The following is a 27,891-nucleotide window of genomic DNA, read 5'->3' on the forward strand; positions in this document are numbered from 1 at the left end:
AGGCAGGTGCCACATCCCTGGGTGTCTCTACAGAACCCCAGGGAGGTGTCACAGCACCAGGGATCTGCTTCCAGCTCTTCCCCAGCTGCCTGGAAATGCACCTGGCACAGGAGGTGGAGGCAGGGGTGGGCAGAGGTTATTTCTGGAAGCAGGATCATCCTGCTCCTCCCAGAGCTGCAGGGAAAGGGAGCACAGTCAGGGTTTGCTGGAGCTCCAAAGCTGCTGCTGCGTGAGTTTGGTGGATCCAGCCCCAGGGAGGGACAGATTCCTTGTCCCCAGTGGGCACAGACTCACTCAATGTGATGGAGACATCCCCTGAACCCCAGAACCTCCCCAAAGGTGTTGGCAGAGCCATCCTACACGAGCCCAGCTCCAGACCCCTGCCCAGCTTGGTCTCCATGATCTCTGAGGTTTTTCCAACCTTAGCTGAACTCCAACAACAGGGCCCTAAACTGCCTCAGCTCCTCCTCCAGCAGAGGCAAAGCCAAGAACAAAACCTGACCACTGAGAGCAGCAAAACCCCCTGCACTGACCTGTGCTGGCACAGCCAAAGGAAATGCTTCCACACTGGCTTTTCCCACTTCCCACTCACTTCCCAAGACCTCTGCTTGGATTACAAAAGGCTGCTGGTTGCCTCCCCCTCCTGCAAGGCTTCAGGAGATGTAAAAATAACCTTAAATAGAGCACAGAGAGAGGGGACAGTGCTCCAGCTCCAAGCCCAAAGGATGCAGAGCAGTGACAGAGCCTCGACCCTCACGTTGCCAAGGTAAACAATTGTCCTTCACGGAAACCACGTCAACAACAGGGCCTGGGCTTCCAGCTCCTGCGTGCCCATTTGGTGCTGATTTTCTGCTCAATTTAAGGCAGCAGTCCAATAAAGGCTGCTGCTTTTTTTCCCTGTTGTTTGGCTTAGTTAAATGAAAACATGTCTGCAGCCCAGCTCATTATCCCGTGCCCCGAGAGCAGCCGTGTGCTGGGATCCTGTCTCTAACCATTAGCTGCAACATCCCTGATCCCAGTTCTTTTCCATCCCCAATATCAGCTCCTCCTTAGCATATGAAAGCTCTGGGTATCAGTGCCAAGCCAGACGAGGTCACTGCAAGGGCCACAGAACCCAGGGTTAGGCCCACAGAAACTGAGGCAGCTCTGAGTAGTCAGCTGTGGATCCACACTGGGAGTTACAGGAACTGCCTTGTGAAAAAAACTCCAAATTCTGACATTTGAATCCCTTTACAGCCCCAAAATGCCCCCTTTTCCCTTGCTCAGTCAACAGGGCACCACGTGGAAAGATGAGGGTGAGTACAGAACCCATCTCCCAGAGGGACAGCTCAGCTCTGTGACATTTCTGAGACCTGGGGGTGAACTCTGCTCTTCCAGGGCTGCAAAGGCACCAGGAATGAACATCCTCCAAGGGAGCTGGGCTCCTGGAGCAGGGACACAGGTGTCACATTGTCCCCAGCACCTGGGGTTCCTGCAGGAACCACTGCAGGTGAAGACGCAGCTGCACCAGACCCCGAGGACATCCCTGCTCCCACAGGGCCAAGGCTCTCAGGGTTTGCCATTCCCAAAAACCCCTGGAAAAGCCTCTCTGGGAGATCTGCCCAATGGGAAATCTGCCCTGCTGCTGCTTCCCACACCACAGCCAAGGGAGCCTCAGTCCCAAAATATTTGATGGTGATTTTCTCCCTGCTTCAGGCAGCACCTGAGGCTCTGTCTCCACTCCGTGCCCTCTCAGACCATCTCCAGCCACCAAAGCAACTCCCTGCAGGCACGAGGGGCAGAAGGAAGAGAGGGAAGAGCTACCCACCTTCCTCTAGCATGAGGGAGCCTGAATCCTCCACTTCTATCCATGCAAATAGTCCTACTGCAACTGGAAACCCATGAAATCTGGCACTGCAGAACAGAGGGTGTTTGAGGAGAGAAAGAGGAGACATTAACAGGATTTTTTATGCAGGAGAGGAACCAGTTAGAGCCTCAGGACCAGGACTCTGGTGCAAAATGCTGGGTCAGGCCCTAAAGCAGAGTGCAAAGCACACGAACAGGGGGGAGGCACTTTCTGAGCCCTTCAGGCTGATCCCAAGGAAGCACAGACCATATTCTGTGCATTTTTTCCCTCTTCCTTCCCTTCCATCCCCAGCTGCAGTTTCATTATCACCAAGGAGAGCATCTGAGCAATCCCCACTGCAGAACCACCGAGGGAGGAGGGGACACAGGAACCATCTGCAGGGTCAGTCAAGGAGAGACCAGCCATGGTTTGTAGGGAAACTGCTCTGGGGGCTTTGGGAATCACCACAGCTGCTTTTCCAGGTGGTTCTCCCTGTGCCCTGGGCAGGCTGGCAGTGCCAAGGACTGGCTCACCCTCTGCACAGGGAGCCAACCTCACCCCCAGCACCAGGCAGCTCTGGCCTGAGCCCTGGCCCAGCCTTTCCAACCTACCCAAAGCCAGAAAAGCCCCAGAACTACATACTATTATTTTTCCATTCGTTTCAGCCCCTTTCTGCACTTCAAAGGCCATTCAAGATCAAATAGTATCACTGATTTCCCAGCCCATGCTGTTTGAAACCACAGCACTGCCTCTAATCCTGGTTGTAACAACAAGTGAAGGAATTCCCTCACAGAATTAATCACAAACCAGCCAACCCTGCCAGCTTCAGCCTTTTTGCTGCCCCCACGGGCTGGCAATGAGCAAATCCCTGCCATTTGTGCTGTCCTTGTTCCCAATCATCTGCTGAAGCTCAGGCACAGCCAGGAAGGAGCAGGCACTGCTGAGTCCTGTTCCAGCAGCCTCTGAGCTCTCTGGGAGCCCCCAAAGCTCCTCCTGCCCTCACTGGGACCAAATCCCACCCATAAAGCAGCACCAGGAACATTTCAGAGCAGCTCCCAGCCAGGAATGATGCAGGACTTTTTGAACCTAATGGCACCAGCATCATTTATTCAGCACTGTTTATCTCCAGGTGCTTTTTTGAGGGGAATATTCTCACAACCCATCACCCAGAGATGTTCTACAGGGCAGACAACTGGGGACAAGGCTCTTCTCCCCTTCTTGGTGGTATAAAATGCTCCAACCAGTCCTTCAAACCAGCCCGGCACCACCTCTGAAAATTCAGTGTGGAACAATTCATGATTACCCAGCTCCCCTCCCAGCCCTGGCAGCAAGAGCAGCCCCAGCAGTGCTCAGCCCCAAAGCCAGATTGGAACTGGCCCTGGGGAGAGGTGACAAGGCCCTGGCCCCCCAGACACCTCCTCTCCCCATCTGGTTCTTCTCCCCATCACCTCCTGCTGAACACCCCAGACCTGTCGTGTCCTTTGTCACTGGCTTGGTGGCCTCTTGTGTGCAAGAGCTTCTTCTTTTTCACTCACGGAATATTTCAGGGGATCATTAAAGTTGGAAAAGAACTCCAAGATCACCCAGCCCAACCACTCACCCAGCACCACTGACCCACAGGTGAGCTGAACCCCTCCAGCGGTGGCGACTCCACCACTGTTCTGGGCAGCCTCTTGCAAAGCTTTCCCTCAAGAAATTTTTTTCTAATATCGAACCCAAACCTCCCCTGGCACAACTTGAGGCCATTTCTTATGGTTTCTTAATTTAAGAAACAAACAGAGCACCTCGAACAGCAATTAAGAAACAGGAATCAGAGCTTCTACATCTCATCTTTTCTCCTGACGGGAATGAGAAGAACTCTTTGCACTCCTGGAATGCCACAGGTCTCAAAGAATTCCAGCAATGCTGATCAAGCCCAGCAGTTTCTCTGCAAAGCAAACAATACTGAAACCCACTCTGACATCCAGGGTCAGCTGAGCCACACAGACACGAGCAGGGTCACAAGGAAAAATGGATTTATGGCCAGTTTGGCTTTTGGAGTTGTGCAGGTAAAGGGGCTTTGGAAAATTGTTAATGATGGGATTGGAGATTCAGCTATGAAAGTGAAGTCTGGGAGCTGCCATGGCTGATTTACAGACACACCACAAATCCCTCCTCGGTACTGAAGATGGGATTTAAGGTTTCATCCTCCAAAGACATTCCCAGAGGGTGTCAGGTGTGCTGCTCCCTCTGGATTTGGGGTTCGCTCACACACTCAACAGAATGACTGACAAAATACATGAACAAATCCACAAGCAAACAGATTTTCAGAAAAGGCCTCCATTAGCACACAGAGAGATCCAGCAGGGCAGGGACCACTTAGTACAAAAATTGACAGAAACCCCAGTTTTTCCTCAACTTTTATTTGCAGTCAACAAGATTTTGGGTTTATTCATTCCAGACTCTCACTTGTTGACTTCTGCACGTTTACCACTAGATCATCGTTCCCCACGCTTCCCCCCGACATCCAGGGAGTCCCAGGGCAGGATCCCACAGGAGCATTTCTGGTTCCACATAAGGTGGAGACGAAACCAGGGGAACAACCGAAAAACTGCCAGGTAGCACCAGAAACCCAAACAATCCTGCTCCCAGGGGAGCTGGCAGGCCGGCAGCAACGTGGGGAACCTCAGATTAATGAAATTACAAATCAAATCATGCTCTCTGCAAGGCCTTTCTGCTTCACTTGGCACCAGCCCTGGGGACATTTCACTCCCGTGCTGGCGCAAGCTCCTTTCACACAGACCACTGGATTTGAGAACAACACAGGGCTGGGACCTCCGCAGGGGCTTCACCACCACCACGAAATCCTTTCCACGTTCATCTTTAGCCCAGAACACTAAAAAGATTTCCTACAGCTAAAGCGTAACACAGGAAAAAAAAAAAAAAAAAAAAAAAAAACAACTGGAGAATGAACGGACGGGGTGGGGGCGAAAGGGAGAGGAGGGCAAGGGAGAGGAGGGCAAACACAAGGCCAGGGCAGCAGGAGGTGCCCCCAGCCCTCACCTGCTGCTGCCAGCCCCACGTCCAGGCTGCTCCTCTTGAACTCACAGCGGCTCTGGCTCTCTGGCATTACGAGCTGGCGGCTCTGGTGCAGGTTGGAGATGATGGTGGAGAGGTCGCTGTCGCGGCTGCGGCAGAGCACAAAAACCCCACGTTAAAGAAAATCCCATCTGCCCCCCACCCAGAATTGATTATTATTATTATTATTATTATTATTATTATTATTATTATTATTATTTTTCCCCGTGTGAGCACATCTGGGAGAGGTTTTTGTGTGCTCCAGCACTGCAGGATTTCAGGAGGGGTCCCCTCTCCCTGCCACAGGGGTGCCTCGGGAACCTCTCCTGGATTTTGGGGAGTGCAAACCCTTCCCGAGCTCCCCTCTCATTTCCCATCACGGACCCTGCAGCTGCCAGAGCTCCTGATTCCAGCCCTGCCAGATATAACTTGCGTGGGCCAGGACTCACATCTAGAATGGAAAATGTGAAAGTGGAGGAATTGGCAGATCTGCTCCAGAATTAATAGGAAACTTGAACTGAAATAACTGATAGTTTTCTATCAGCTGCCACCCCTTCTATTCTTAAAAACTCAAGTTTTTCCATTCCATCACTGCTGGGACAAAAGGCTGTTTGATTTGATTGAATAATAGTTTTTCTCCTTAGAGAGAAACCCACCACGAGCCCGGACAGCAGCGTTACTGAGAGCTGAGGGGACAGATTTATTTACAAAACCCATTTTCAACTCCCCCTTCCAACAGATCCTGAAACAATGCTCTTCCTTCTGGGAAAAGAGACTGTGCTAGAGCAATTCAGCATTACTTTGCTTGTTCTCCTTGCATCACATTGCTGCTAACTAGGCTGGTTTACTCCTTTTTTTCTATATTTTTCCCCCTTCTATGGAGAGGAAGAACACAAAACCCAATTCACTGTAGCAGATACTGCAGCTCAGTGGCAAATGCTTTTGCTGGCAAACCGCTCTCCAGTTGCAAAACATTCCTAAATAAATGATCTACAAAGAGTGAAGAGGAAGAACAAGGTGGAACCCATGGCAGGAGCTGGCAGTGCTGGAACATCTCCCTTTTGTTTGTTTGTTTGTTTGAAGGAGATGCTGAGCTCTCAGCACCAGGGGCTCACCCTGACTTAAATGGGGCTACTTTTCCTCCTGCCCTCTCTCTGAAGGGAAGGTGACAGCCAGGAGAGCCAGGGAAACTCGGCAAAAATGACACAAATTAGGAATACTGCCCTCCCTGCCCAGCCACAGCTCCCACCCAGGGGTGTTCTCACCTGGGCCCGGCAGGGCAGCCCGGAGGGTGCATTATCTGCAGAATTACCCCGCACTGATCTGCCTTAAATATCACCCCCGATCCCCCCAGTGCTGCTCCCCCTGGCCCCGGGCAGATCCCGGTGCTCCCAGCCCACCCCCGGGGCTGCAGCAGGGGCTAATCCGTGTCTAGCTGCTGCTAATCAGATCCGTTTAGGACACAAAGTCTTTAGGGACTTTCAGCGGGCGTCTGGCTGCAGCTTTTCACGGGAGGCTGCAGACACAAAGAGCCCCGTGATTCCCCCCAGGATCCCCCCATCCCTGGGGGGGATCAGCAGGAGAAGGGATGCTGGGATCCCAAATCCTCTGAGCACCCATCCATCTCCCCCCAGAGCAGTTCAGAGCGCTCCTTATGCAAGCACGAGGCTCATTACTTAAGCAAGCCCACAGGTGAGTGGGAAGCCCATTTCTCCTGTGCCAAGCAGTTTTGGGTCTTATCCTCTTTTAGCTGCCACCTTTAAGATGCATTATGCAAATATTTTGGTGTCTTAAGTCATTTATGGGATTAATGTGAAGTGATTATCAGTTCTTTTTAATCATGCCAATCAATAAGTGGCTGTCAGGGACAGAGGACAAATGCAGATAAACGCTGCCATCAGCACAAGGCCCGGAAAGGGCGGAGGAGAGGAGCCAGGAGAGCAGGGAGTGGGAAGAGAAAAATGGGATAATTACATCTTTGCATTTGCACGGTGCCTCGCATCCCAATGGAGCCCAGAGTAAACACCTTCAGCTACGGGGAGGGATTGTTTTATCCACCCGGAAAATGCAACTCCCTCTCTCTGGAGCAGCTTCTCAAAACTCAGAGAGTGCAGAACACCGGGATATATCCAGTGAAAAGAGAACCCAGGCGACCTCTGAGAAGGAAACATCCCCACACCAGCAGTGTTCTCCTTCCCCCAAAACCTTGTGCTTTCAGGAGATTTTCCATGGGTTGAAAATTAAAACCATCGTGGTGTGCAAAGGTGCATCAGCAAATCCAAGTTCAGGGACCCATAGGGTCACAGGCACACTCCAGGCTCTGAGCTCCACTCAGTTTGCCCATGGAATCAGGCAGAATCCCAGGAAAACACGACTCCACTGGGAGGCAAACTGAACCCCAAGGTGACATTGAGAGGAAAGGGAAGGCTGGAGATGAGGCAAACAGGCTGAGACAGCTTTTATCACATCACACCCTCCACGAGCTGCTCCTTCTGCCTTGGACCACACAAGCTTTGGAGTCCTGGTGTCCTGGGCTCCTCCAGCACGAGGAGAGGTGGGACAGAGCTGGGGCTTATTCCTAGGAGAAGGGAGGGATGGATGGATGGACGGACGGACGGACGGACGGACGGATGGATGAATGGATGGATGGATGGATCTTCACCTCATTCCCTCCTCCCCACCCCAGCAAACCAGTCCCTCTCTTGTGCCCTGTCCCTTGTGCTGGACCCTCACTCCAGTCTCTCTTCTTCCATCCCAGTCCCTCCCAGCTGCTGGCAGCCTCTCCCAGCCCTTTCTGGGCCAGCACACAGTAACTTCAGGAGGGGATGAGACAAACGGGGCAGCCCCAGGCCCTTTGGCTCCTGGCCTGTGAGCCAGAGCGGGCACAGAGGTGCTGACAGATGTCCCCAAGTGTCACACAGCACCCCCAGAGCTGGGGGAGGTGGCAGCTCCCAGTGCCTGCTCAGCCAGCACCAGACTCGAGCAACGCCTTCTAAATGTGTTTCATTTACAGCCATTAGCAGCGACTGCATCTTTAACGAGGAGAGGGATGAGCAGACTAATGGCTGGAGACAATTAACCAAAATATAAATCAGTGTCAGGGCTCTGCAGAGCACAGGCAGCCAGGCGCCCGCAGGCCCTGGTGGCTCTGGCCCGGCGCTGCTCAGACTGCGAGCAGTGACTGCAGGGGGGGAGCTGGGGGAACCAGACAATTTGGTCAGAATTTAAATTATTTCCAGCAGTGGCTGCCTTTCGGTTTGCTGCAGCTCTGTGTCTCCGGAGTGAGGAGCAAGGGAGCAGTGACCGAGCTCCAAATGCCCCATCTTCCTCACAGGGTGAGGCTGAAGGAGCCTGGCAGAGATTTCCCACCCTGCTGGCAGCCAGGCTTTGCTCTGTCCCTGCTCTGAGCTCAAGGTCGCTCCCAGAAAGGTCCCAGGGCTCGGTGCCAGGCAGGAGAAATGCAGCCCCTGTGCAAGGGAGCAGTTCCATCCACGCTGCAGCTCCTCCCAGCACCCACAAAGGCAGCTCCAGTTTGGGGATCTGGGTCCATCTGGAGCTCACGCTGGGTTTTTGTGCCCCAGCCCTCCCTGGGATGTCAGGGAGGCAGCTCTGGGCTGCTGCTCCATGGACATGCACAGGAATGGGCACCAGACAGAGCCCACCTGGACCTGCAGCCACAGGAGCTCCAGAGGAGCTGGGATAAAACCAGAGCAAGTCCTAAACCAGCAGACACAGAATTCCACAGATCCAGGAACTGCAAGAGAGCTGAGGGAGTGGGGAATGGGTCCAGCACCACACCAAACTGGGTAACTTTTCCTAATACTTAATCAAATCAGAGGAAAGCAGAGAAAACACAGGAAAAATATCTCTGAAGGGATGCAAAGGAAGAGACTGGAAGAGAAGAGAGACTCAGAAAGTAGAATAGGACAGAAATAAAATGGAAAAATATTTATTTTAAAATACATTTCACCAGCTCTCCATCCCCTTTAACGATCACCCAGTAAGTGCAGGGATTATATTAAATTTAACTGATCAATACAGCAGCCATAAAACTGTCCCGACCCTCTGCCCCTCCCTCTAATAAAGAAAGGAAAAATCCAATATGCAAAAGGAGGATTGTCAGGGCCTGCAGGGGAGAAGACAGGAGGGCAGTGATCAGGCCAGGGCAGGGGGAGCAGCCTGGCTGCATCCAGGGCTGCTTCAAGGATGTTACACCTGGCTCAGGTGCCAGGTTCAGATCCTTCACCCTGCAGAGATTTCCCTCCCTGATCCCTGGGCTCCCACCCTGCCTGGCCAAGCTGAGACACCAGGAGCGGCAGAGAAGCTCCAAGGAGATGAGAAAATCACCAGGAGCTGCAGAGACACGAGGGTTTTTTCCTTCTCTGTTGGTCTCAGCAGCACAAAAGGACAAGTTTTTGGTGTCAGCAGCAGTGTCCCATCCAGAGTCACCAACTGCTGGAGGAAATGGCCTCAAACTGCACCAGGGCAGGTTTAGATTGGGTGTCAGGAAACTCCCCACCCAAAAAAAGGGAATAAAGCCCTGGACAGGCTGCCCAGGGCAGTGCTGGAGTGCCCAGCCCTGCAGGGACTGTGGGGATGTGGCCCCTGGGGACACGGGGCAGTGCTGGCCTTGCCAGGGCTGGGTTTGGTGACCCTGGAGGGCTTTTCCAGCCAGAGGGAACCAGGATTTAACAAGAGGAGTGCGCGGCTCAGGGCTGCCCGAAGTGGAGCACACACCCAGGGTCGGGAGGGGTGTAAATCAGGCAGGGACTGGGGAGGGAATAATGAGCTTTTGATGGGAGCCATTAAAGGAGAACCCAGATTGGTCCATAAATGCTGCTGCATCATTACAGCCCTGAGAAACAACCTTATGTAACAGCACAAGTGTGGGATGGCAGGGCTGCTCCAGCACAGGCACTCAGGGCTGCTCAGATTCCCTGGTTAGCATTTAAAAAAAACCAACTAATAACTGATTTCTAAAGAAACATCAGCACTCCAGTCCAGCCCCTGGAGAAATAAAACCTGTATTTGGTAAATCAGGGGGTTCAACAAGAACCTGGAAGAGCTGCAGGAGCAATTCCTGCTGCAGCCCCCACATAAACCAGCACCAATATCATCGCTTTTCCCTCAGCCTGCAGTGTCCAGCCTCCGTGGGCCATTTAATCACAGACTCATTGATTTTTAAGCCCCAGAAGGGACTGCTCTATCTCCCTGCTCTGACCTCCTGCACAGAACCTGTCAGAAAATCAGCCCCTGGTGCTCCCAGTTAATGGTGGCAGCTCAGAGTGGGAAAAAATGTGTGAGTTGCGTCTCTGCTCAGCAGGAACAGAAACCCCCCCACCCCAACCCTGACCACACCAAATCCAGCGCTCTGGGAATAAAATCACGTTTATTCCCGAGAACTGCTGAATCCCTTCAGCTTCTCCCTCACTAGAACACAAAGCTAAAACAAAGGAATTAGAACCAAACCCCCCCCCCCAGGGAAGGATGAACCACCCTGCAGCCAGCAGAGCCACGGCCACCCCGGCACGGGGAACTGCGCAGCACAACTTCCACCGGCTGTGCCCCGGCACGGCCCCCGGGGCAAGGGCAGCCTCCCTGACCCCCGAGTAAAGCCAGGGTCACTGAGTCAGCAGGACAGGCAGGGATGGGATCAGGGAGAGCTGGCAAAGGCTCGGCTCAGCCCCACCGTCCCCTCCTCCCGCTGAGCACCTGGCACAGCTCCCGACCCTGCAGGTGCCCGGACTGGCACCCGGAGCTGGGCACGGCAGGATTGGGGTCAAGGATCTGCAGGGACGGGGGAGCACTGGGGGAGCTGCAGGGACTGCACAGGAGCTGCACAGGAGCAGTAGGGGCTGAACAGGAGCAGCAGGGACTGCACAGGAGCTGCAGGGACTGCACAGGAGCTGTACAGGAGCAGTAGGAGCTGCAGGGACTGCACAGGAGCTGCACAGGAGCAGTAGGGGCTGCAGGGACTGCACAGGAGCTGCAGGGACTGCACAGGAGCTGTACAGGAGCAGTAGGGACTGCAGGGACTGCACAGGAGCTGCAGGGACTGCACAGGAGCTGCACAGGAGCAGTAGGAGCTGCAGGGACTGCACAGGAGCAGCGGGGACTGCACAGGAGCTGCACAGGAGCAGTAGGAGCTGCAGGGACTGCACAGGAGCAGCGGGGACTGCACAGGAGCTGCACAGGAGCAGTAGGGGCTGAACAGGAGCAGCAGGGACTGCACAGGAGCTGCAGGGACTGCACAGGAGCTGTACAGGAGCAGTAGGAGCTGCAGGGACTGCACAGGAGCAGCAGGGACTGCACAGGAGCTGTACAGGAGCAGTAGGGACTGCACAGGAGCTGCACAGGAGCAGTAGGAGCTGCAGGGACTGCACAGGAGCAGCAGGGACTGCACAGGAGCTGCACAGGAGCAGTAGGAGCTGCAGGGACTGCACAGGAGCAGCGGGGACTGCACAGGAGCTGCACAGGAGCAGTAGGAGCTGCAGGGACTGCACAGGAGCAGCAGGGACTGCACAGGAGCTGCACAGGAGCTGCTGGGGCTGCACGGGAGCAGCGTGACCCATGGGAATTTTGTGCTCAGGATAGAATCAGGGAAAGCTACCACTTGGCCACCTCTTATTATTATTTTTGTTTTTAAAACTAAACCTATATATTTTTATTATGCATTTTATTATATAAATATATTTCATATTTATAGATATCTATATGTCAATTTATATTTATATTGTACATTATTATGTTTTATATTATCTGTTATATCATTATGTATTTGTATTATATACAGTTATTATCTATTATATTGTATTTATATTCTATTTCTATTGCTCAGCCTTTTGGGTAACTTTGATATCTCCACCATTGGTAAAAACCCCTCTGGGTCAGTCTCTGTCTTTCTCAGAGATAAATTTGACAGACAACAATTCACCAGCATCCCACCTCTGCCTCCCAGGTATCTCCACCTCCTGAGATGTCACCCAGCAGACACAGGAAAAAGGGAGGGAAAGGTGGAAATGAGGGAAGGGAAAAGAGGAGGGAGGGATAAACAAGTTTTCCCAACTGGAGGGAGCAGAGACGCCTGAAAATCCCAACCCTGCCCATGGGCAGCACAGCCCTAAATCTCCCTGCAGACTGAGCCTGAAAAAACAAATTAATCATCCTGCAATGTCCCGAGCAAAATGCCCATAAAATTTCATTAATGCTCATGACAGTTCATAAAAATGATCAGTAGGGCTGGCAACTCCAAAATAAGATGGAAATAAGTATGAAGATGTTTTTACTGTAAGCCTACTTTGTCATTCAGCTCTCTGCAAGCTCATAAATGAAAAAAAATAAAAAAATGGAATTACACCACCCTGAGAGATGGAGGAGAGAGATCCCTGAAGTTTGGGATTGTCAGGACACAGCAGCAGAGGTTTTGCCCAGGCAGTGACAGGAATGTGTGCCTATGGAGTTGAGAGCTCTTGAACATTCCCAAACTCTGCCTGGAGCTGATGAAATATGAAAATCCTTGGCTGAGCAGATTTAATTGGTGCTGGGGCAGGAGGGCACACCTGAGCTGAGGGCAGGGAGGATCCACAGGAGCTCTTCACATCACTGGGGTGTTCAGGACACCCCAAACCATCCCAGCCCCACACGGGGGTGAGCAGGGAGGGCAGAAAATCCCCAGTTCCAGTTCCAGGCTCTGGGAGTCTGGACCCCAAAGCAGGTTCCTTCTTTGTGCATGGCTTCTCTCAGGTGTGGCTCTTTCCTTGAGGTTTATGTGAACTAAAAGGTATCAGGAATTCTTCCCAAGGCTGCACCCAAGCCTGTCTGTGTCTCAACAATACACAGAGACCTGCAGCTGCTCAGGTTATCCCAAATCCTTTAGGACACCCTACAGAAGGTCCATTACCCCCTCCCACGACAGATGCACCAGAGATGGCAGCACACTGGGGATAAACATGGCCATAATTACTTTAAATAAACTTTCCTCCTTTTCTTGTAGGTGTCTAACAGCTCTTCTCACCTTCATTTGAAATACAGCTTTAGCTTTAAATGAAAGTTAGAACTGGTTTATCAGCTCCCAATTCCCCTTTAGTATTTGAATCCCTGCTAGTCCATAAATGGCCTCCTGTCCCTACCCCATCTCCGTAGCCAGATAAATCTTCCTGGGAATGAATGCAAGAAAGTGCAGCTAATGAAATGATGATGACATAATTAATTCAGATTAAGTCATACTTTTCATCACTCCAAATTTTCTCCTTGTTTGGCCTTATCCCCACAGGAAAGGGAAAAGCCACTCAGGTACCTCTGCTGTGCCTGATTCCTAAAAGCCCAGGATGAGGACTGAAGTATTTCCCTGAGCAGCCCATTGCCCACACCCAGGGCACAAACGATCTGGATGGGCACAATTCAGTCTGATGTTGAATAAATGTCCTTTTCCTGCCACTGTGGTGTCTCACTGGGGACTTCCACAGACCCAAGAACCAACTCTGAATTGCCCCCCAGAGTCCCCAGGAGTTCTGGGAACAGCTCTGCAGGTCCCACACAGCTGGGATCTCCCCAGTCTCCTCTTCCTTGACTTCACCTGATGGGTAAAGCCCAACTTGTCCAGCTCAGCATCAGCTTTTCCAGCTGGAGAGCAAGCAGAGGAGGAAGGCAGGTCCTGGTTTGGGGGCACTGCTCCCTCTGGCACTGCCTGCCCTCCCTGCAGAGCTCCAGGGCTCTCCCCTGACAAAGCCCAGCTCTGGCAGCACCTGCTGAAGGCTCAGGGCTCAGGTTCAGCCTCCAGCTGCTGAAAACTCCCTCTGACCTTTTAGTCCCTGTTTCAGGTCTTGGAGATTAGAAGGGAAAAGCTTACTAAGGGGGAAAAAAAAAAATCAACAAAAAAAACCACAAAAAAACACTTAAAACCAGGCAGCCCCACAGGCATCCTCGATGAGTGTGGAAGGGCAGAGCAGAGCAGCAGGGCTGTGGCTCCACACCCTCACCTGTGGCAGCCAGCAGAGCCCTGCTGAGTCAGGAGCAGCCTTGACACCTCCAGCAGCAGCTGCTCCTCAATCCTGCCCTGCTTTCCAAAGGAAGGAGCTAAATCACTGAATTTCCCATTTTGTTTGCTTCTCCCAGCTCATTTCCCAGGTATTTTTCATCTCCTCCTTCCCCTCAGCCTGATTTATGTCCTTTTTTTCCTCCTGCCTGCCCTGATCCATTCCCCTTTAATGCACCACATCCACCCAAGCTGCACATCCAGCAGTGCAGGGCACTGATAACAAAGGTCAGCTAAACCCTTCTGCCAGCCCATGGTGGAACTGAGACCTGGTTTACAGGGCTGTGGGGCAATTTGGGCTACTCAAACACAGAAAACCTTTCTCTGTCCTGCCATATAAACCCAAAATCCTTCTTCTGCCACACAGCATAAGCAATTTTTTTTTCCTCTAAATGGGCTAGATGGACAGCTTGTGACAGCTGGACTCATCAGGAAAAGCAAAACTTCTGTTCCCAAGGGGAATTACTGAGGTTTCTTCCAGGACAGAGCTAAACTGAAGGGAACAGTCAAGTTGAGGAAGACCAGGAAATGTATCTGACATAAAAATCAGACCATTATTTTACTCCATGCATTGCAAGTTGAGAATTATTCTTTTTTTAAGACAGGGATTCTGATTCCCAAAGGTGTTGGCACCCTCAGCTGCCATTGTGCAGAATCACTGCTCACAGGGACATTAATTAAGGCACTGTCAGCACTTCCATCCCAAACCTCTGCCTGTTAGGAGTTTATAACTCAGCCATAAAACTCTGCTCTGGGCTGAAATTTAGCATGAAAGGCTCTGCCTGGAAGGAATCCATCCCTTTGTATTTGAGAGTCCCAAAAGCTTGGAGCAGCAAACCAGGGGTTTTATTCTAAGGGCTGCCTTTCAAAAACCTGTTTTTATGGGTGCTGGCTGAGCTGGGCCTGCTGCACTGGCTCATTGTGCTCACTCTGGGGTGGGGTTTGTGCTCTTAATGCAGGAAAATTTTGGAATTATTGGGGTTTGTGGTTCAGAGCCACAGTTTGTGCTTGGTTAAATACCAGAGAATTCTCTGCTCTCGCTGCTCCCATTGGAGGATGAGTCCACATGGATTTCCCACCTTCATTCCCATGGGCAAGGTTTAATTCCCTCTCCAGTGGTCAGTTAAAGACATGGACATTGTCCTCTGTTCCACCACTGGTATTACTCCCCCTTTTTTCCATCTCTAACTGAACAGGTTCAAACAAAACATTCAAACAAAACATCTGAGTTTTTAGCAAAACTCAGACTTGTCACAGGGCTGCTCTTTGCCAGGAGATCCCACAGAGCAGTTCCTGATTTCCCCAGCACCCAGGGACCCTCACTCTGCCCTGTCCTGCTTCTTCCTGCTCTCTCCTCCCCTTCCTGAGAAGTTTCCCAGCTGCTCAGATTTATTGTTCTCAATCTAAAATCCCAGCAGTTTTCTACAACTCAAGGGCTGCATCCCAATCGGGAAATCCAGGATGAAAGAGACCTTTCAAAATCCCAGATTTTAGTGCAAATTCCTGCAGCTGGACTTTTAAAGGCTTAGAAGAGTTTGTGACTGCTGACAGCACAAAAGATAATGCACCACGACCAGGTTCTCAACTGACCCAGGGGTCACAGAGGAATGAATATTCATCTTTTCAACTGGAGATCTTCAACTTATGGATTTCTACCTTCTTGGGACCAGAGCAAACACATCAAAACTGGCCTTTCTTTACGAGTCTCATCAATTCTCTCTTCCAATGTAGAAGGGACTGGTTATCCCCCAGAATACAACTTCCCCCAAAATAAAAACAAAAGAGAGGGTGTGTGGGGAGAATGAGGAGCAGAGGGAGGAAGGAAAAAACGCCCCAGAAGTGACAGGTATGTTCATTTACATGCATCAGCATCCAGTAAGAAATCAGAAACTCTCAGGCCAGCACAGAGAGGTGCCCCAGAACAGTACCTGCAAGAGGTCTCTCGGAAGGAGATGTTTAAATCCCAGTGGGTGTGAATCCTGCAAGAAACAAAAGAGAGGTCAGAGGCACAGGCTGAGCACTCATCTCCTGTCCCTCAAACCCTGCTCCACCCTGGGGACCCCACAGCCCCCTCAGCCCCAAATCCTGACTTGTGCAGCCTACTGCAGAGCTCTGTGTCCACAGCAGGACCCAGGAGCTGCTCAGCACTGGGAAATCCTCTCCTGCTACATCTTGATCCTCTCCTGCTCCATCCTGACCCTCTCCTGCATACAAACCCTTTTCTTCTTCATCCTGATCCTCTCCTGCTCTACCCTGATCCTCTCCTGCATACAAACCCTTTTCTTCTTCATCCTGACCCTCTCCTGCTCCATCCTGACCCTCCCTGCTCCATCCTGACCCGTTCCTGCTCCATCCTGACCCTCTCCTGCATATAAACCTTTTTCTTCTTCATCCTGACCCTCTCCTGCTCCACCCTGATCCTCTCCTGCATACAAACCCTCTCCTTCCTCATACAAACCCTCTCCTGCTCCATCCAGGCCCTCTCCCTGCTTCACCCCTGTCCCTGAGAGCTGTAGGGAGCTGTCCCAGCTCCCAGGCCCCATTCAGAGGAGGCAGAATGAGCTCAGTGCTGACATTTCAGGCAGAAGCCCCAGACGTGTCTGTGCCGTGTTCCCTCCCAGCTGGAAATGAATTATCAGCAATTTCCCACCTCAGAAATGAACCCAGCACCTTCTGTCACTCTGCCTGTGACAGGCAGGAGCAGCAGCTTGGGGATAAAAAATATCCCAAATTAAGGCAGAGCAGCCAGGGGGGGTTGAGGGTTTTGATGGGATTTTTTTGGTTGGATGGACAGAGCTGGATCCTCCCTGCTCCTCCCAGTTATCCCAGTCCCAGCTGCCACAGTCTCCCAGTATCCACAGCAGGCTGCTCCAGAAGGCTGAGCAGGGAGTGCACAGGGATTCAGGGAATCTCATCCATGGCTCCTGGAAGAACAACCTGACAATGGCAGCAGGAGGCTGAGCCTTGGGGCCTCTGGGATGCTCTCAGCAGGAACTGCTGCTGCAAGGCTCAGACCCAAGGAGAGCAGGAGAGCTGCCAGGCACAGAGATGGGCAGAGCTGCCAAGGGCACTTGTGGGGTAAGACCTCCTTTTCTCCTCACACTTCACCTTTTTTGCTGCTCTCATTTTCTTCCTGACCAAGAAGGGATTTTGTGCTGCTTGGGAATTTTACCCTGCAGCATCCCTGGCAAGTCAGTGGCTGTTTCCCCTCTCTTTTCCTCAAATCCACATTAGGACAATGATACCTTCCCAGCACTCTGAGCAGGTGCTTGAGCTTCACCCTCATCCTCATCCTCACCTCACCACTGCTGGGGACTTGGCCAAAGCTGTTTGTGACCCACCCCGTTCAATCCCAGATGCTGTCACTGCATTTCTCCCCTTTCCCTCCCCTCCCACACTCTTTAAAATAGGAATTAAATGCATCAGCCCACAAGACAATGCTGGGCTGAAATCCAGCAGTGTGAGCCTTCCTCCCTGGCTTTCCTCTGCCTGGAGATTCCTGGGATAACATCAGGAGATCCTGACAGGCAGCTTGCACCTCGGGGTGGAAAAGCTCCCAGGCTGAGGTCATGCATTTATCAGGGCTGGGTGGAATCTCCCTGGGAGGGTAAGGAAGTTAAAGCTTCCCAAACTACTGCACAGCAATGGAATTTGTGGAGTCTAATTAACAATTATAGAATCATTAAGGTTAGAAAAGCCCTCTAAGCTCATCCAGTCCAACTTTTAACCCAGCACTGAGCCATGTTCCCAGGTGCCACATCCACACCTTCCTCGAGCACTTCCAGGGATGGTGATTCCACCACTGCCCTCATTTGGGCAAGACTGTCAAAGGCTGAGATGAGGGACCAGCCAAGAAACTTCCAACTCCAGTTCTAATCCCCAGAGCCTTCCCTTCACCAGTGCCCAGCCCTCAGAGCAGCAGGAAACTGGGAATAGGTGAAAGAGGAAAAGGCAAAATGTTGAAAGCAGTAAAAGCAGTCATGCAAGTGTTGTGGTGCCAGGTGTGCAGGGGGCACATCCAGGGGTACAGGAGGAAAATACAGCTTTGCTGAGGCCTGTCCTTGTTTCTCCATCCCAGTTTAACCCATTTCTCCTCTCGGTGGGGCCCAGTGAAGCCCCAGCCCTGGGGGGAGACACAGCAGGTGAATGAAGGCAGGAGCAGATGAGGCATAGTCCCTGCAGGGCCCTGCTGTCATTCTGGGGCTGTGACACCTTTGTTCTGCTGCTGCTGTCCCCAGAGCCACCCTGGCCACCCCAGCCTGTCCCTGCTGCCAGTGCCACCACCCCCAGGGCCAGCACAAGGAGGTCAGGCTGCTCCTGATGTCCCCAGAGCCACCCCCAGGGCCAGCACAAGGAGGTCAGGCTGCTCCTGATGTCCCCAGAGCCACCCCCAGGCCAGCAGGAGGGGTCAGGCTGCTCCTGATGTCCCCAGAGCCACCCCCAGGCCAGCAGGAGGGGTCAGGCTGCTCCTGATGTCCCCAGAGCCACCCCCAGGCCAGCAGGAGGGGTCAGGCTGCTCCTGATGTCCCCAGAGCCACCCCCAGGCCAGCAGGAGGGGTCAGGCTGCTCCCCACTCGAGGCTCTGGAGCAGCTGGAAGCGTCCAGTCCCCCCCTCACTGGGACAGGAGAGCTGGGGAATCCTGTCTGAGGGATGAAATACTTGGGAATGCTGAGATGGGAGCAGATGTTCCCTGCCTGGGCACCCAGCACTTAATTCCTGTTTTTCCCTTGTTCCTGCACTCCCAGGAATTTTGCCTGCTCTACTTGCCTCACTGTCCCAACTTTTCCCCCCACAGTGCATCACAGCTCCAGGAAAAGAACAACTGTACAAAAGCAGTGGGAGTTTAACCCAGCTGGGAGAACCCTGCGCTCCTCCAAGGAAATAAAGCTGAAACAAGAGACCTCCGGACAAAGTGCTGCAGAACTGGAGAGCACAGCCATGAGGAGCTGGGGATCAGTGCCTGAGAAGTGCCAAACATTCTTCCTTCATTTCCCAATAAACAAGGCAAAGCAATTACAGTAATTAAAGATTTAAGATAAGAGCACTTTGTATTTGGGGGGCCCAGCATTATCAATTACAGAGTTATCACGTTGTTCTCCCTCCTAATGAGACAATCTAGCACTGTAATTCTGCAGCATTAAAAGCATAATTAACCGGGGCAGGAGGAGCAGGGCAGTTCACCAGAACTGACTGGGGGGGTTCCCTGTGCTCGGTGCCTCCTGAGCAGCCCAGGTGCATTCCCAAAACACCTTTCCATTTCCAGCAGGAACAGGCTGCTGGACAGCTGCAATGATAAACCCAACCTTTAATTACAGGAGGGTTTTATGGCAAGAGCTGGTTGCTCTTTTGTCTCCCTGCTCTGAGCCCTCAGCTGCTGAGGGTGCCAGCATCTGTTGGAGGGAAGGGGGAAACAGCTTCTCTCCTGCCAGGCAAGGAACACATAAAACATTAGAAAAGCAATTACAGCCCTTCAGTTCCCTCTGCTCTGGTTTTATAGGGCTTGTCTCAGGATCTGAGCCCTGCTGTGCATCACAGGGAGATGACAACCCAGAGGAGCTGCAGTGATCTGCACGGGAGGCTGAGGCACGCTGCCTTTAGGGGTTTGTTTTCCTGGGGTTACAGATTTTTCTGAAATTCCTGGGTTTTCAGAGGGGTGAGAGGACATGGAATTTTGCAGCTGAACATTGAGGGCACTGAGGCCTCCCAGGAGAGGCCAAGTGAGGGTTACCAGGACCTAACTCCAGACAATCCTTTCTCCTCTTCCTCTAAGACTGCACAACTCCAGGATCAATGTCCATGGCAGCACTGAGAAAAACAGGATCGAAATCAAGCAGTTCCTCCTCCCTGCTGCAACTCCATCACTTCTCTCTAACTCCTAGAGGCTCTCAGGATGCTCTGACACTTGTCATCAGACAAAACCCCACACCTTCCCAAACTCTGCTCCCCAACATTGAACTCCCCAGTTTCCATTACTTCAGAATTTGAGCACAACTGAAAGCAAAGGCAGGATCTGGGGTCCCCACACCTCTGTATTTCAGACAGCTGAAGCCCACAGATGATTTCCTGGTCATGCAATTCCTTGGCCACAGAGCTCTGGACAGAGAGTGAGACCCAACTGAAAATCTGCAAATCCAGAGCCTTCAGTGCAAACCCCAAACAGCAGAAAGTGAAAAATCCCCCACCCAGCTGCCCTCTGTGAGCTGGGACGTGAAATCTGCAGTGACCTCAGTCCCTGGAGGTGACTCCACGGGGCAGGGCTGGCTCTCCAAGGCTCTGCCCAGGTTTCTGTGGCTCTGCCCCAGCCCAGCACTGATGGAGGTACCTTCTTTTCATGATACTGATGTGCAGATCCTCCTCCTGCTTCACTTCGGGGTGCTGCCCATTGCTCTTGTCGCTCTCCTCGCTGTCCTCGCTGTGGGAGAAGATGGAGCTCAGCTCTTTCTTGGGGACCCTGGTGGGGGGCAGGGGGATTGTCCTCTTCTCTGCCAGGCGGCCCCGGTTCTGGGATGGGTTTGGAATGGGGAGAGGGCCAGAGAGAAAGAGAAGAAAACAAGGATTTGGTGAGGAACCTCGGTATTCCCACAAATACCAAACAAAAACTTGTCCACCTCTGTCAAAAAGCTCTTTTGGATAAACCAAAGCTGCCAGTCCCTGCATAGCTCACACCCTGCCCTGGTCACTTTGCAAAGAACTTCCCAGCACAGACAATTCTATTTCTGATTTTTCTACTTCTGACCAAGCCATGCACTTGGAGCCTCTCCCACCCCTTCATCCCCAGCCTGCAGCTCACCTACACCAAGAGGAAAGAAGGTGGCAGCAGAATCAGGCACCAATCTCTGTCTCCAGAATATTTACCACCAAGTATTTCCACATTTCAACTAAAAGCTTTGTCAGCAGCCCAGGGAAGTCATGATCCAGGTAATGCAGGGCTGTAAAGGGACACCTGCTTGTGCCAGCCAGCAGCAGCAAAACCCCCTGGAAACCAGGGAGGCTGCAGTGCCACTGCCCCACAGAATCTGCAATTTTAGCCAACAAAATCATGGAATTGGGATGGGAACCCCAGCAAGAGAAAGCGAGGCCACAGTTCTGTGCCCATTCTCTGCACAGGGAGCAAGGTGTGTGAAACAGAGACAGTAAACACACAGGAACACCTAAATATCAACAGCTCCTCTGAAAGAAATCTGATTTTGACTTCCCAAATAAACCTGGCAAAAAGCAGAAGTCCTGGGAAAGCGGGTCAGGCTCTCTGCAGGGGAGGAGCACTGATAGAAGAGCCCATGTTTTTTTAATTAAACAAATTAAGAACTTTCCACAAATACCAAACAAAAACTTGTTTACCTCTGTCAATAAATTCCAGTTGTGGTCGTTAAGGGCAGCCCTAATCGCTGTGATAACGAGCTAAACCCATCTGGAAGGCATCACCCCTTTCCCCTTGAGCTGCAGGTCCCAGCCAAGAACAGTCTGTGAGCAGCAGGCACCCAGGGGAGAGGGGAGCAGTGGGCCAAAAATGGCATAAAATTGGCAAAATTTGGGGGAAAACATACACTTCATGAACTGTGCATGTTCTGCCTTGTGACACTTTCTGTGCTCAAGGTGCTTTTCCAGTCCTGCCCCTCTCTGTGCACACAGGGAATGTGTGCACACACCCCAAGTGCAGCCTCTGCCCAAAGCCAGCTCAGGAACAGGAGCAAAGTCAGCCAAAAGGGGAAAAGAACCAGGGCTACTCCTTGGAAATCACAGAATTTCAACACTACCAATGCAATTTCAAAGTCCTGTTTGATTTGTATTTTTACCCTCAGGTTTGGGGCACGCTTTATTTATTTATTTACTATGTCCCTAGAAAATTTTAATAGACTGAGCCAATTAATTTTGCCTTTTATATTCACCTACAGCCAGTTTAGAATCAATTGGACTGTTCAGAGGAATCCACCAGCAGATACACATGCCTGGCCCAGAACCTGCTCCAAAATTGTCTTGCCACGGACTTGGAAGGGCTCTGGTCCAAGGTGCAAACACACAAACCTGTCCAGAACACACCCAGCACATCCCCAGGCAGGAGCTGCTCTCCAGACACACCTGAGAGGAGCAGCCAGGCAGGGCAGGTGCTGATGCAGAATTATGGCCCAGGAACCCTCCAACAACCTCAGCAGTGCCCCAGAGGAGTTTCCCAGCACTGCTTCAGCTCAGGGAATGTTCACTGCTCAGCTCCTCCTCTCCCAACACGAGGATTCCCCCAGCCCTGGGATGGGGAGCAGAACATCCCTTTTCCTCTCTAATTAAAGTAACCAAACCTCTCCACAATCCTCCAAAGCCTCTGTGAGGGCTGAGTTTTGAGGGCAGTGCAGGAGAGCCTCGTGTTCGAGGGCTGCCCTCCCTTCATCCATCCTTCAAGATTCATTTTGAGGTTCTGGTTGCAGCAGAAGCACAGCTGGAGTTGGAGTCAATAACCCCCCATTCTCCCTCCACTCCCCCCCACCCCACCCTCCCAGGGTCTTCTGACACCATTAATTGCTTTCATTGCCTCTCAAAAGTATTCTCAGGGTGCGGGTGGCTTTGTTTAAAAAAAAAAAAAATCACAGCTAGGAGTATTTCCTTTCTCCAGGAAAAATCAGATGGGTAACAGCACATTATGTAAAGTTACCAGAGTCCAGAGATGCAGCTGCAATTAAAAAAAAAACTAAAAAAAAACAACCTAAGAACTTGAGGACAGCAGCAGGTTCTGGGAGTGCAGAAATCTGGAAGCCTGATATTTCTGTCATGAGAGGAAAGGAGCATCAGAAACACTGGGAGGATTTCTTCCTTTCTGGACAGATGGGGAAATTCTGCTCTGTGTGGCTGAGCAGAGTTACAAAACCAAACCCTTCTCCCCCCAGCCATCCAACCCCTCCTAGAGCTGTGTCCTCCCAGCCAAGAATCCCAAAATCCAAGGAGTTGCACAAGAGCCCTGGGAGAGCTCGCAGATGGAAGGAGTGGCTCGGGGAGAGCAGGAAGGGAGGGAGGGGGGGAAAGGTTTCCTGGCCTGGGAGCAGCTGAACGCCCTGGAGTGACACCAGGGAAGGGGAGAGCCCTGGCCAGGACAGTCCCTGGTGAGATTTAATTGATCCCAGCCACGAAAAGGCCCAGAGCTCCAAGAGCTGCGAGGTAAAAATTGCTCCACAGAACAACAACAAAAAAAAATTAATAATAATGCAGATGAAATCAAAGGTTTTGGCAGTCCAGTGGAATCCTGGACAGCTGATCCCAGTGGGAACTGACCCCAGCAGAGGAGCAGGTGCAGTCCCTGGGACACCAGGCAGCCAAAGCTGGCCCACAGAAAAGGCACACAAACACAAATGCCCCAAAAATTCGCTCCCAGGTAAAAAAATATCAAAGATGTTTACAAGATGATTCACGTGCCTGTGATTCAACCCTCAAAAATAATTACTATTGGACAAAAAAAAAAAAAAAAAAAAAAAAAAAAAAAAAAAAAAAAAAAACTGCAGAAAAAAACCAGTCTGTGCATTCCTTCTTCACACGTAAAGCTGGGAAGCACAGGGAGCAGACAGGGAATGCTGGGGGAGCTCTGTGAGCTGCCAGTGCTGGGAGCAGGAGAATTCTAAATCTCTTCCATATGTGAAGGAAATCCTCAAGCCCAGACAGCATTTTCTCTCTCTTTTTTATTGATAATAAAGATAGGGAAAAGGAAAGGGGGAGGTTTAGAGAGCCTGGGATATTTTTCTTTGGCTTTTCCAAATAATAAACCTGGCGGAATGGCTTTAATTAGAGACATTACACAGCAGTGGGGACCACACATCCCCCTGTAGAGTAACTGGCACAGTTTGCATTTACCTTCAGGTGTGATTAGTGTAAACACCTCAGAGAGGGTCAGGTTGCCTTCCAGGATAATCCTGCCCTGTCCCCTGGGCCTTCATTAGCCCTTCCAGCCCAACGTGCTCCCAGCCTCACTGTTCCAGTAGCAAATCCAGCCCTGGGCTCACCAGAATCTGCATCCAGGCAGAGGTCACAGGCAGGAGGAGGTGGCCAGGCTCTCAGTCCACCTCCTGGGCCAGTGTTTAGGGATGAACACGTGAATGAAACAGTTCCTAAGGCATGCCCTCCCCTGCCTCCTGCCAGCCGTGCCCAGCCCTGCCACGCAGCCACTGAGGTTTGTCCTCCATCATCTCCTCCCAGGGACACCAGTGTCACACTGGAGCAGTTCCAGCACAGGAGGGGTGGCCCAAAGCAAGAGAGAACAGGAGGGAACAGCCAGCAATTATTAAATAGTAACAGCTTCTCTGAAAGAAAACATGATTTCAACTTTGCAGGTAAAGCTGGCAAAAGGCAGAAGTCCTGGGAAAGCCTGCCAGGCTCTGCAGGGGAGGGGTGCTCAATGCCAGGCAATGGTCCCGCAGAAAATGAAGGCAAGACAGAGCAGGAAAACCCTCCCAGGGGTTGGGGACTGTCACATCCTTCATCAGTGCCGTGGAAGGGCTTTACAGGCTCTGGCAGGGACTCAGGAGGAGGAAAGGGAAGAGATGGGCCACAGGCAGACAGGTCCCAGAGCTGGAAACGGGACAGCAGCCCTTGGGGACAGCAGAGCCATCCTCAGTGATGGGCTGGGCTGAGCTGCTTCAGAGAGCAGCTCTGAGCTCCAGCACAGGGAGCCCAGCTTGTGTTTGGGGTATTTTAACTGCACCAGAGAAGAAAATCTCCCTTGACCACAACTTCCCTGAGTAACCCCAAGCAAATCCCTCGTGCTCAGGCTACAAAAGCCATCACCAACACGTTCCCTGCCTTGTCCCTGTCCCTCATCCTGTTTGTGGGGCTTATCCTGGTTCTGTTGGAAGCTCTCTGGGGCAGAGGACGATGTGTGGAGGCAGAGAAATTGGGTCCTGTTGTAACTGAAGAAAATAAGGAAGTTTTAACCCAAGAGAAAGTTACCCAGAAGGGAAGCTGCAGCTCTTCCCATCAATATTAACAACAGGGTTTTGTGAAGCCCTAAAGAAACAGATGAACAAAATCTGGGAACAGAAGGGAACATTTCCCATTTAGAATCTCTCAGTGAGTTATAAAGCCAAAAGGATAATTTGTTAATAGAGCAAGAGCCACACTTTTCTGGGAAAAGGCAATTGGAATTTCCAGGCTTTGAAGGGAGGTAGGTCTAAGATAGAGAATCTCTCAGGCCTTTGGAGCTGCCTGTTTTCAAAACCTCTTTGGAAGAAGGCTGAGAAGTGTCCTGCTCTTTGTTTTCTGTGTCTGTTTCCACATCAAATGACTCTATCCCTTTCAGCCTGAGGTTGCAAAGGAGGAAGCAGAGATGTGAAGCCAGGTCCTCAGGCAATGTAAGTCACTTCTGATGGAGCAAAAGTCAACTTGCACCAGCTGAGGGTGGAACGCTGTTGCTGTCCCCTAAACAAAGGCAAATCTTACAGATTTTTTCCTTTTTTCTTTCCTTGCCTGCTCCACCTCTCAGGTGAAGAGACAAGGAGCAAAGAGTGTGGATGCTTTCAGACATTTCCCCTTTCTTCCCACACCTCACTGCTGCACCTCTGGAGCGGCAGAAAAACAAGAGAGAGCTCTTAGGGCTGTCCCTGGGTCCCTGTGTCCCTGTCCTCCTGTCCCTGTGTCCCACTCAGGGCTGTTCCTGTGTCCCCATCCTCCTGTCCCTGTCCCTACCTCACTCTCAGGACTTTTCCTGTCCCTGTCCCTCTGCTCCTGCCATGCCCTCCCAGCACCTTCTTGGTATCACACACAGAATGATGCAAAACTACCAAAAGAACTCCACATTATCCCCTCTCCCCTTGCCCCTGGTACCTCCCCCCATAGGCTGTATCATTTTCTGCAGGTTTTTCTCAGCCTTGTGTCCCTCCCATCCCACATTCCCCATCCAAACCTCAGCCTCCATCCCTGCTCTGCAATTTGCCTGCCACACCTGGGGGATTTCCCAGCAAATTGTATTACTTTATTTGGTCAATTGGCCTACAAATTGATTTTCCTGTACAAATAATGAACATTTATGGTTATTTTCCCCATAGACTGCTTTATTTCATGTGTAACAAAGACTGATTTCCTGCACGTTTCAAGACCAGAGCACATGAGCTGCAGTTCCTGTGACCCCTGTCTGATGGATGGCAAAGGGCTCCAAGCACAACTGGAGGGTTTGGGGTTTTTATTTTTACCCTGACTACAAACAGAGATGGCTGCTGGAAGCAAACGTTGGTACCAGACCACGTCATTCTACAGAATGAAGGCAATAAATTGTTTTAGAAGAGATTCAGTCCTGTGACCAGGCAGCCACAAGGCCAAGCAAATGCAGGTGAAGGAGCTGGGGACAGAGGGCAGAGCTGGTGAGGCCACACGTCCTGCTCGTGACAACCTTTGGGGACACCCTGCAGTGTCCCCAGATTCTTCCATCTCCATTGCCTGACTTTGGATGGAAGAGGAGGAGGAGTCAGGGAGGCTTCCAGGAAAGCAGCTGGGATGAGGTGCCCTGATGTGATTTGTGAGCAGGAGCTGCAGGATTGCTCTGCCCTGGCATCCCCAGGGAGGCAGAGCCTCAGCAGCAGCTCCAGGAACATTTCAGCCCCACTAATGAGGGAAGCACTTCAGGGACAGAGCCTGGAGCAGGTTCTGGAGGTCACCCCTGCAGTGTGGGAATTCAGCAGGGTCTGGAGCTGAGTTATTCTGCTTGGTTTGTGTGCATGGGGGGGTTAACAGCCCCAGCACTGAGGAGGGGATGTTTAATTTCTGTCTAATTTAATTCCTCTTGATGGCTGAGCCTGGGAGGGACAGAGGCCTCAGACAGGCAGAGCCAGGGAGGTTTCTCAGGTGAATCTGATTGAGAGTGGCCACGGAAGAGAAAGTCAATTATGTGCAGTCAGTCCTGGCTCCCCAGCCTCGGGGGTGGGCCGGGCCAGTGGAGCCTGACTTAAATCCAACCCAAAATGAACCGATTATGAGGAACTCTCACCATGGCTCCCTAGAGCCTGAGTGCTGCTCCCAGCTGCAGCAGGACTGAGCAGGAGAGGGGCTGGGAGTGCCAGGTGAGGAAAACTCCCAATTCCTGCCCCTCCAACCCCCTCTTGGCTGGGGATTCCTCCTGTGCTCCTGGCACTGCTGAGGACTGAGCTGCCCTCAGCCCCTGGACATGCTGGGAGCCCCAGGAAGGTGGAACACACCTGGGGGACTCATCCAGAGCCCAGGAAGGTGGGGCACACCTGGGGGACTCATCCAGAGCCCAGGAAGGTGGGGCACACCTGGGGGACTCATCCAGAGCCCAGGAAGGTGGGGCACACCTGGGGGACTCATCCAGAGCCCAGGAAGGTGGGGCACACCTGGGGGACTCATCCAGAGCCCAGGAAGGTGGGGCACACCTGGGGGACTCATCCAGGCCCCAGGAAGGTGGGGCACACCTGGGGGACTCATCCAGAGCCCAGGAAGGTGGGGCACACCTGGGGGACTCATCCAGAGCCCAGGAAGGTGGGGCACACCTGGGGGACTCATCCAGGCCCCAGGAAGGTGGGGCACACCTGGGGGACTCATCCAGAGCCCAGGAAGGTGGGGCACACCTGGGGGACTCATCCAGGCCCCAGGAAGGTGGGGCACACCTGGGGGACTCATCCAGAGCCCAGGAAGGTGGGGCACACCTGGGGGACTCATCCAGGCCCCAGGAAGGTGGGGCACACCTGGGGGACTCATCCAGGCCCCAGCACAACCCTGCCTGCTCTCAGGTGTGTTGTGCCAGCACTGGGGTCACGCTCAGCACCAGAACCACAGAGCCCTGACACTGTGAGCATGAACAAACCCAAACGATTAAACCCTGGATTCCCAGGAACACACACCCAGCTGGCTCAGCACGTGAGGAGCACCAGCAGGTGACACCACACAGTTTACAGCATTTGTATTTATAAATAACACTGGGAAATGAATGACCAGTAAACACAGTGGCTTCCCAATGAGCACGGGAGGACGCAGGGAGTGTTGGGAGTTGTGTGT

General features: G+C 52.1%; 1 protein-coding gene across 1 annotated transcript in view; it reads right to left on the reverse strand.

Moving 5' to 3' along the window:
• The window catches only part of SAMD11 (sterile alpha motif domain containing 11), an 81,899-nt gene that overhangs the window by 36,999 nt on the left and 17,009 nt on the right, over positions 1-27,891 (reverse strand). The window contains exons 3-5 of the mRNA XM_062507587.1: positions 20,240-20,418; positions 15,845-15,895; positions 4,868-4,992 (exon numbers count right to left, since the gene is read on the reverse strand). Of these exons, the coding sequence (XP_062363571.1) occupies positions 4,868-4,992; positions 15,845-15,895; positions 20,240-20,418 (355 nt within the window). The remainder of the gene's footprint in view (positions 1-4,867; positions 4,993-15,844; positions 15,896-20,239; positions 20,419-27,891) is intronic.

The sequence above is a fragment of the Cinclus cinclus genome, chromosome 23 (genome assembly GCF_963662255.1).
Source record: "Cinclus cinclus chromosome 23, bCinCin1.1, whole genome shotgun sequence".
Taxonomy (NCBI): domain Eukaryota; kingdom Metazoa; phylum Chordata; class Aves; order Passeriformes; family Cinclidae; genus Cinclus; species Cinclus cinclus.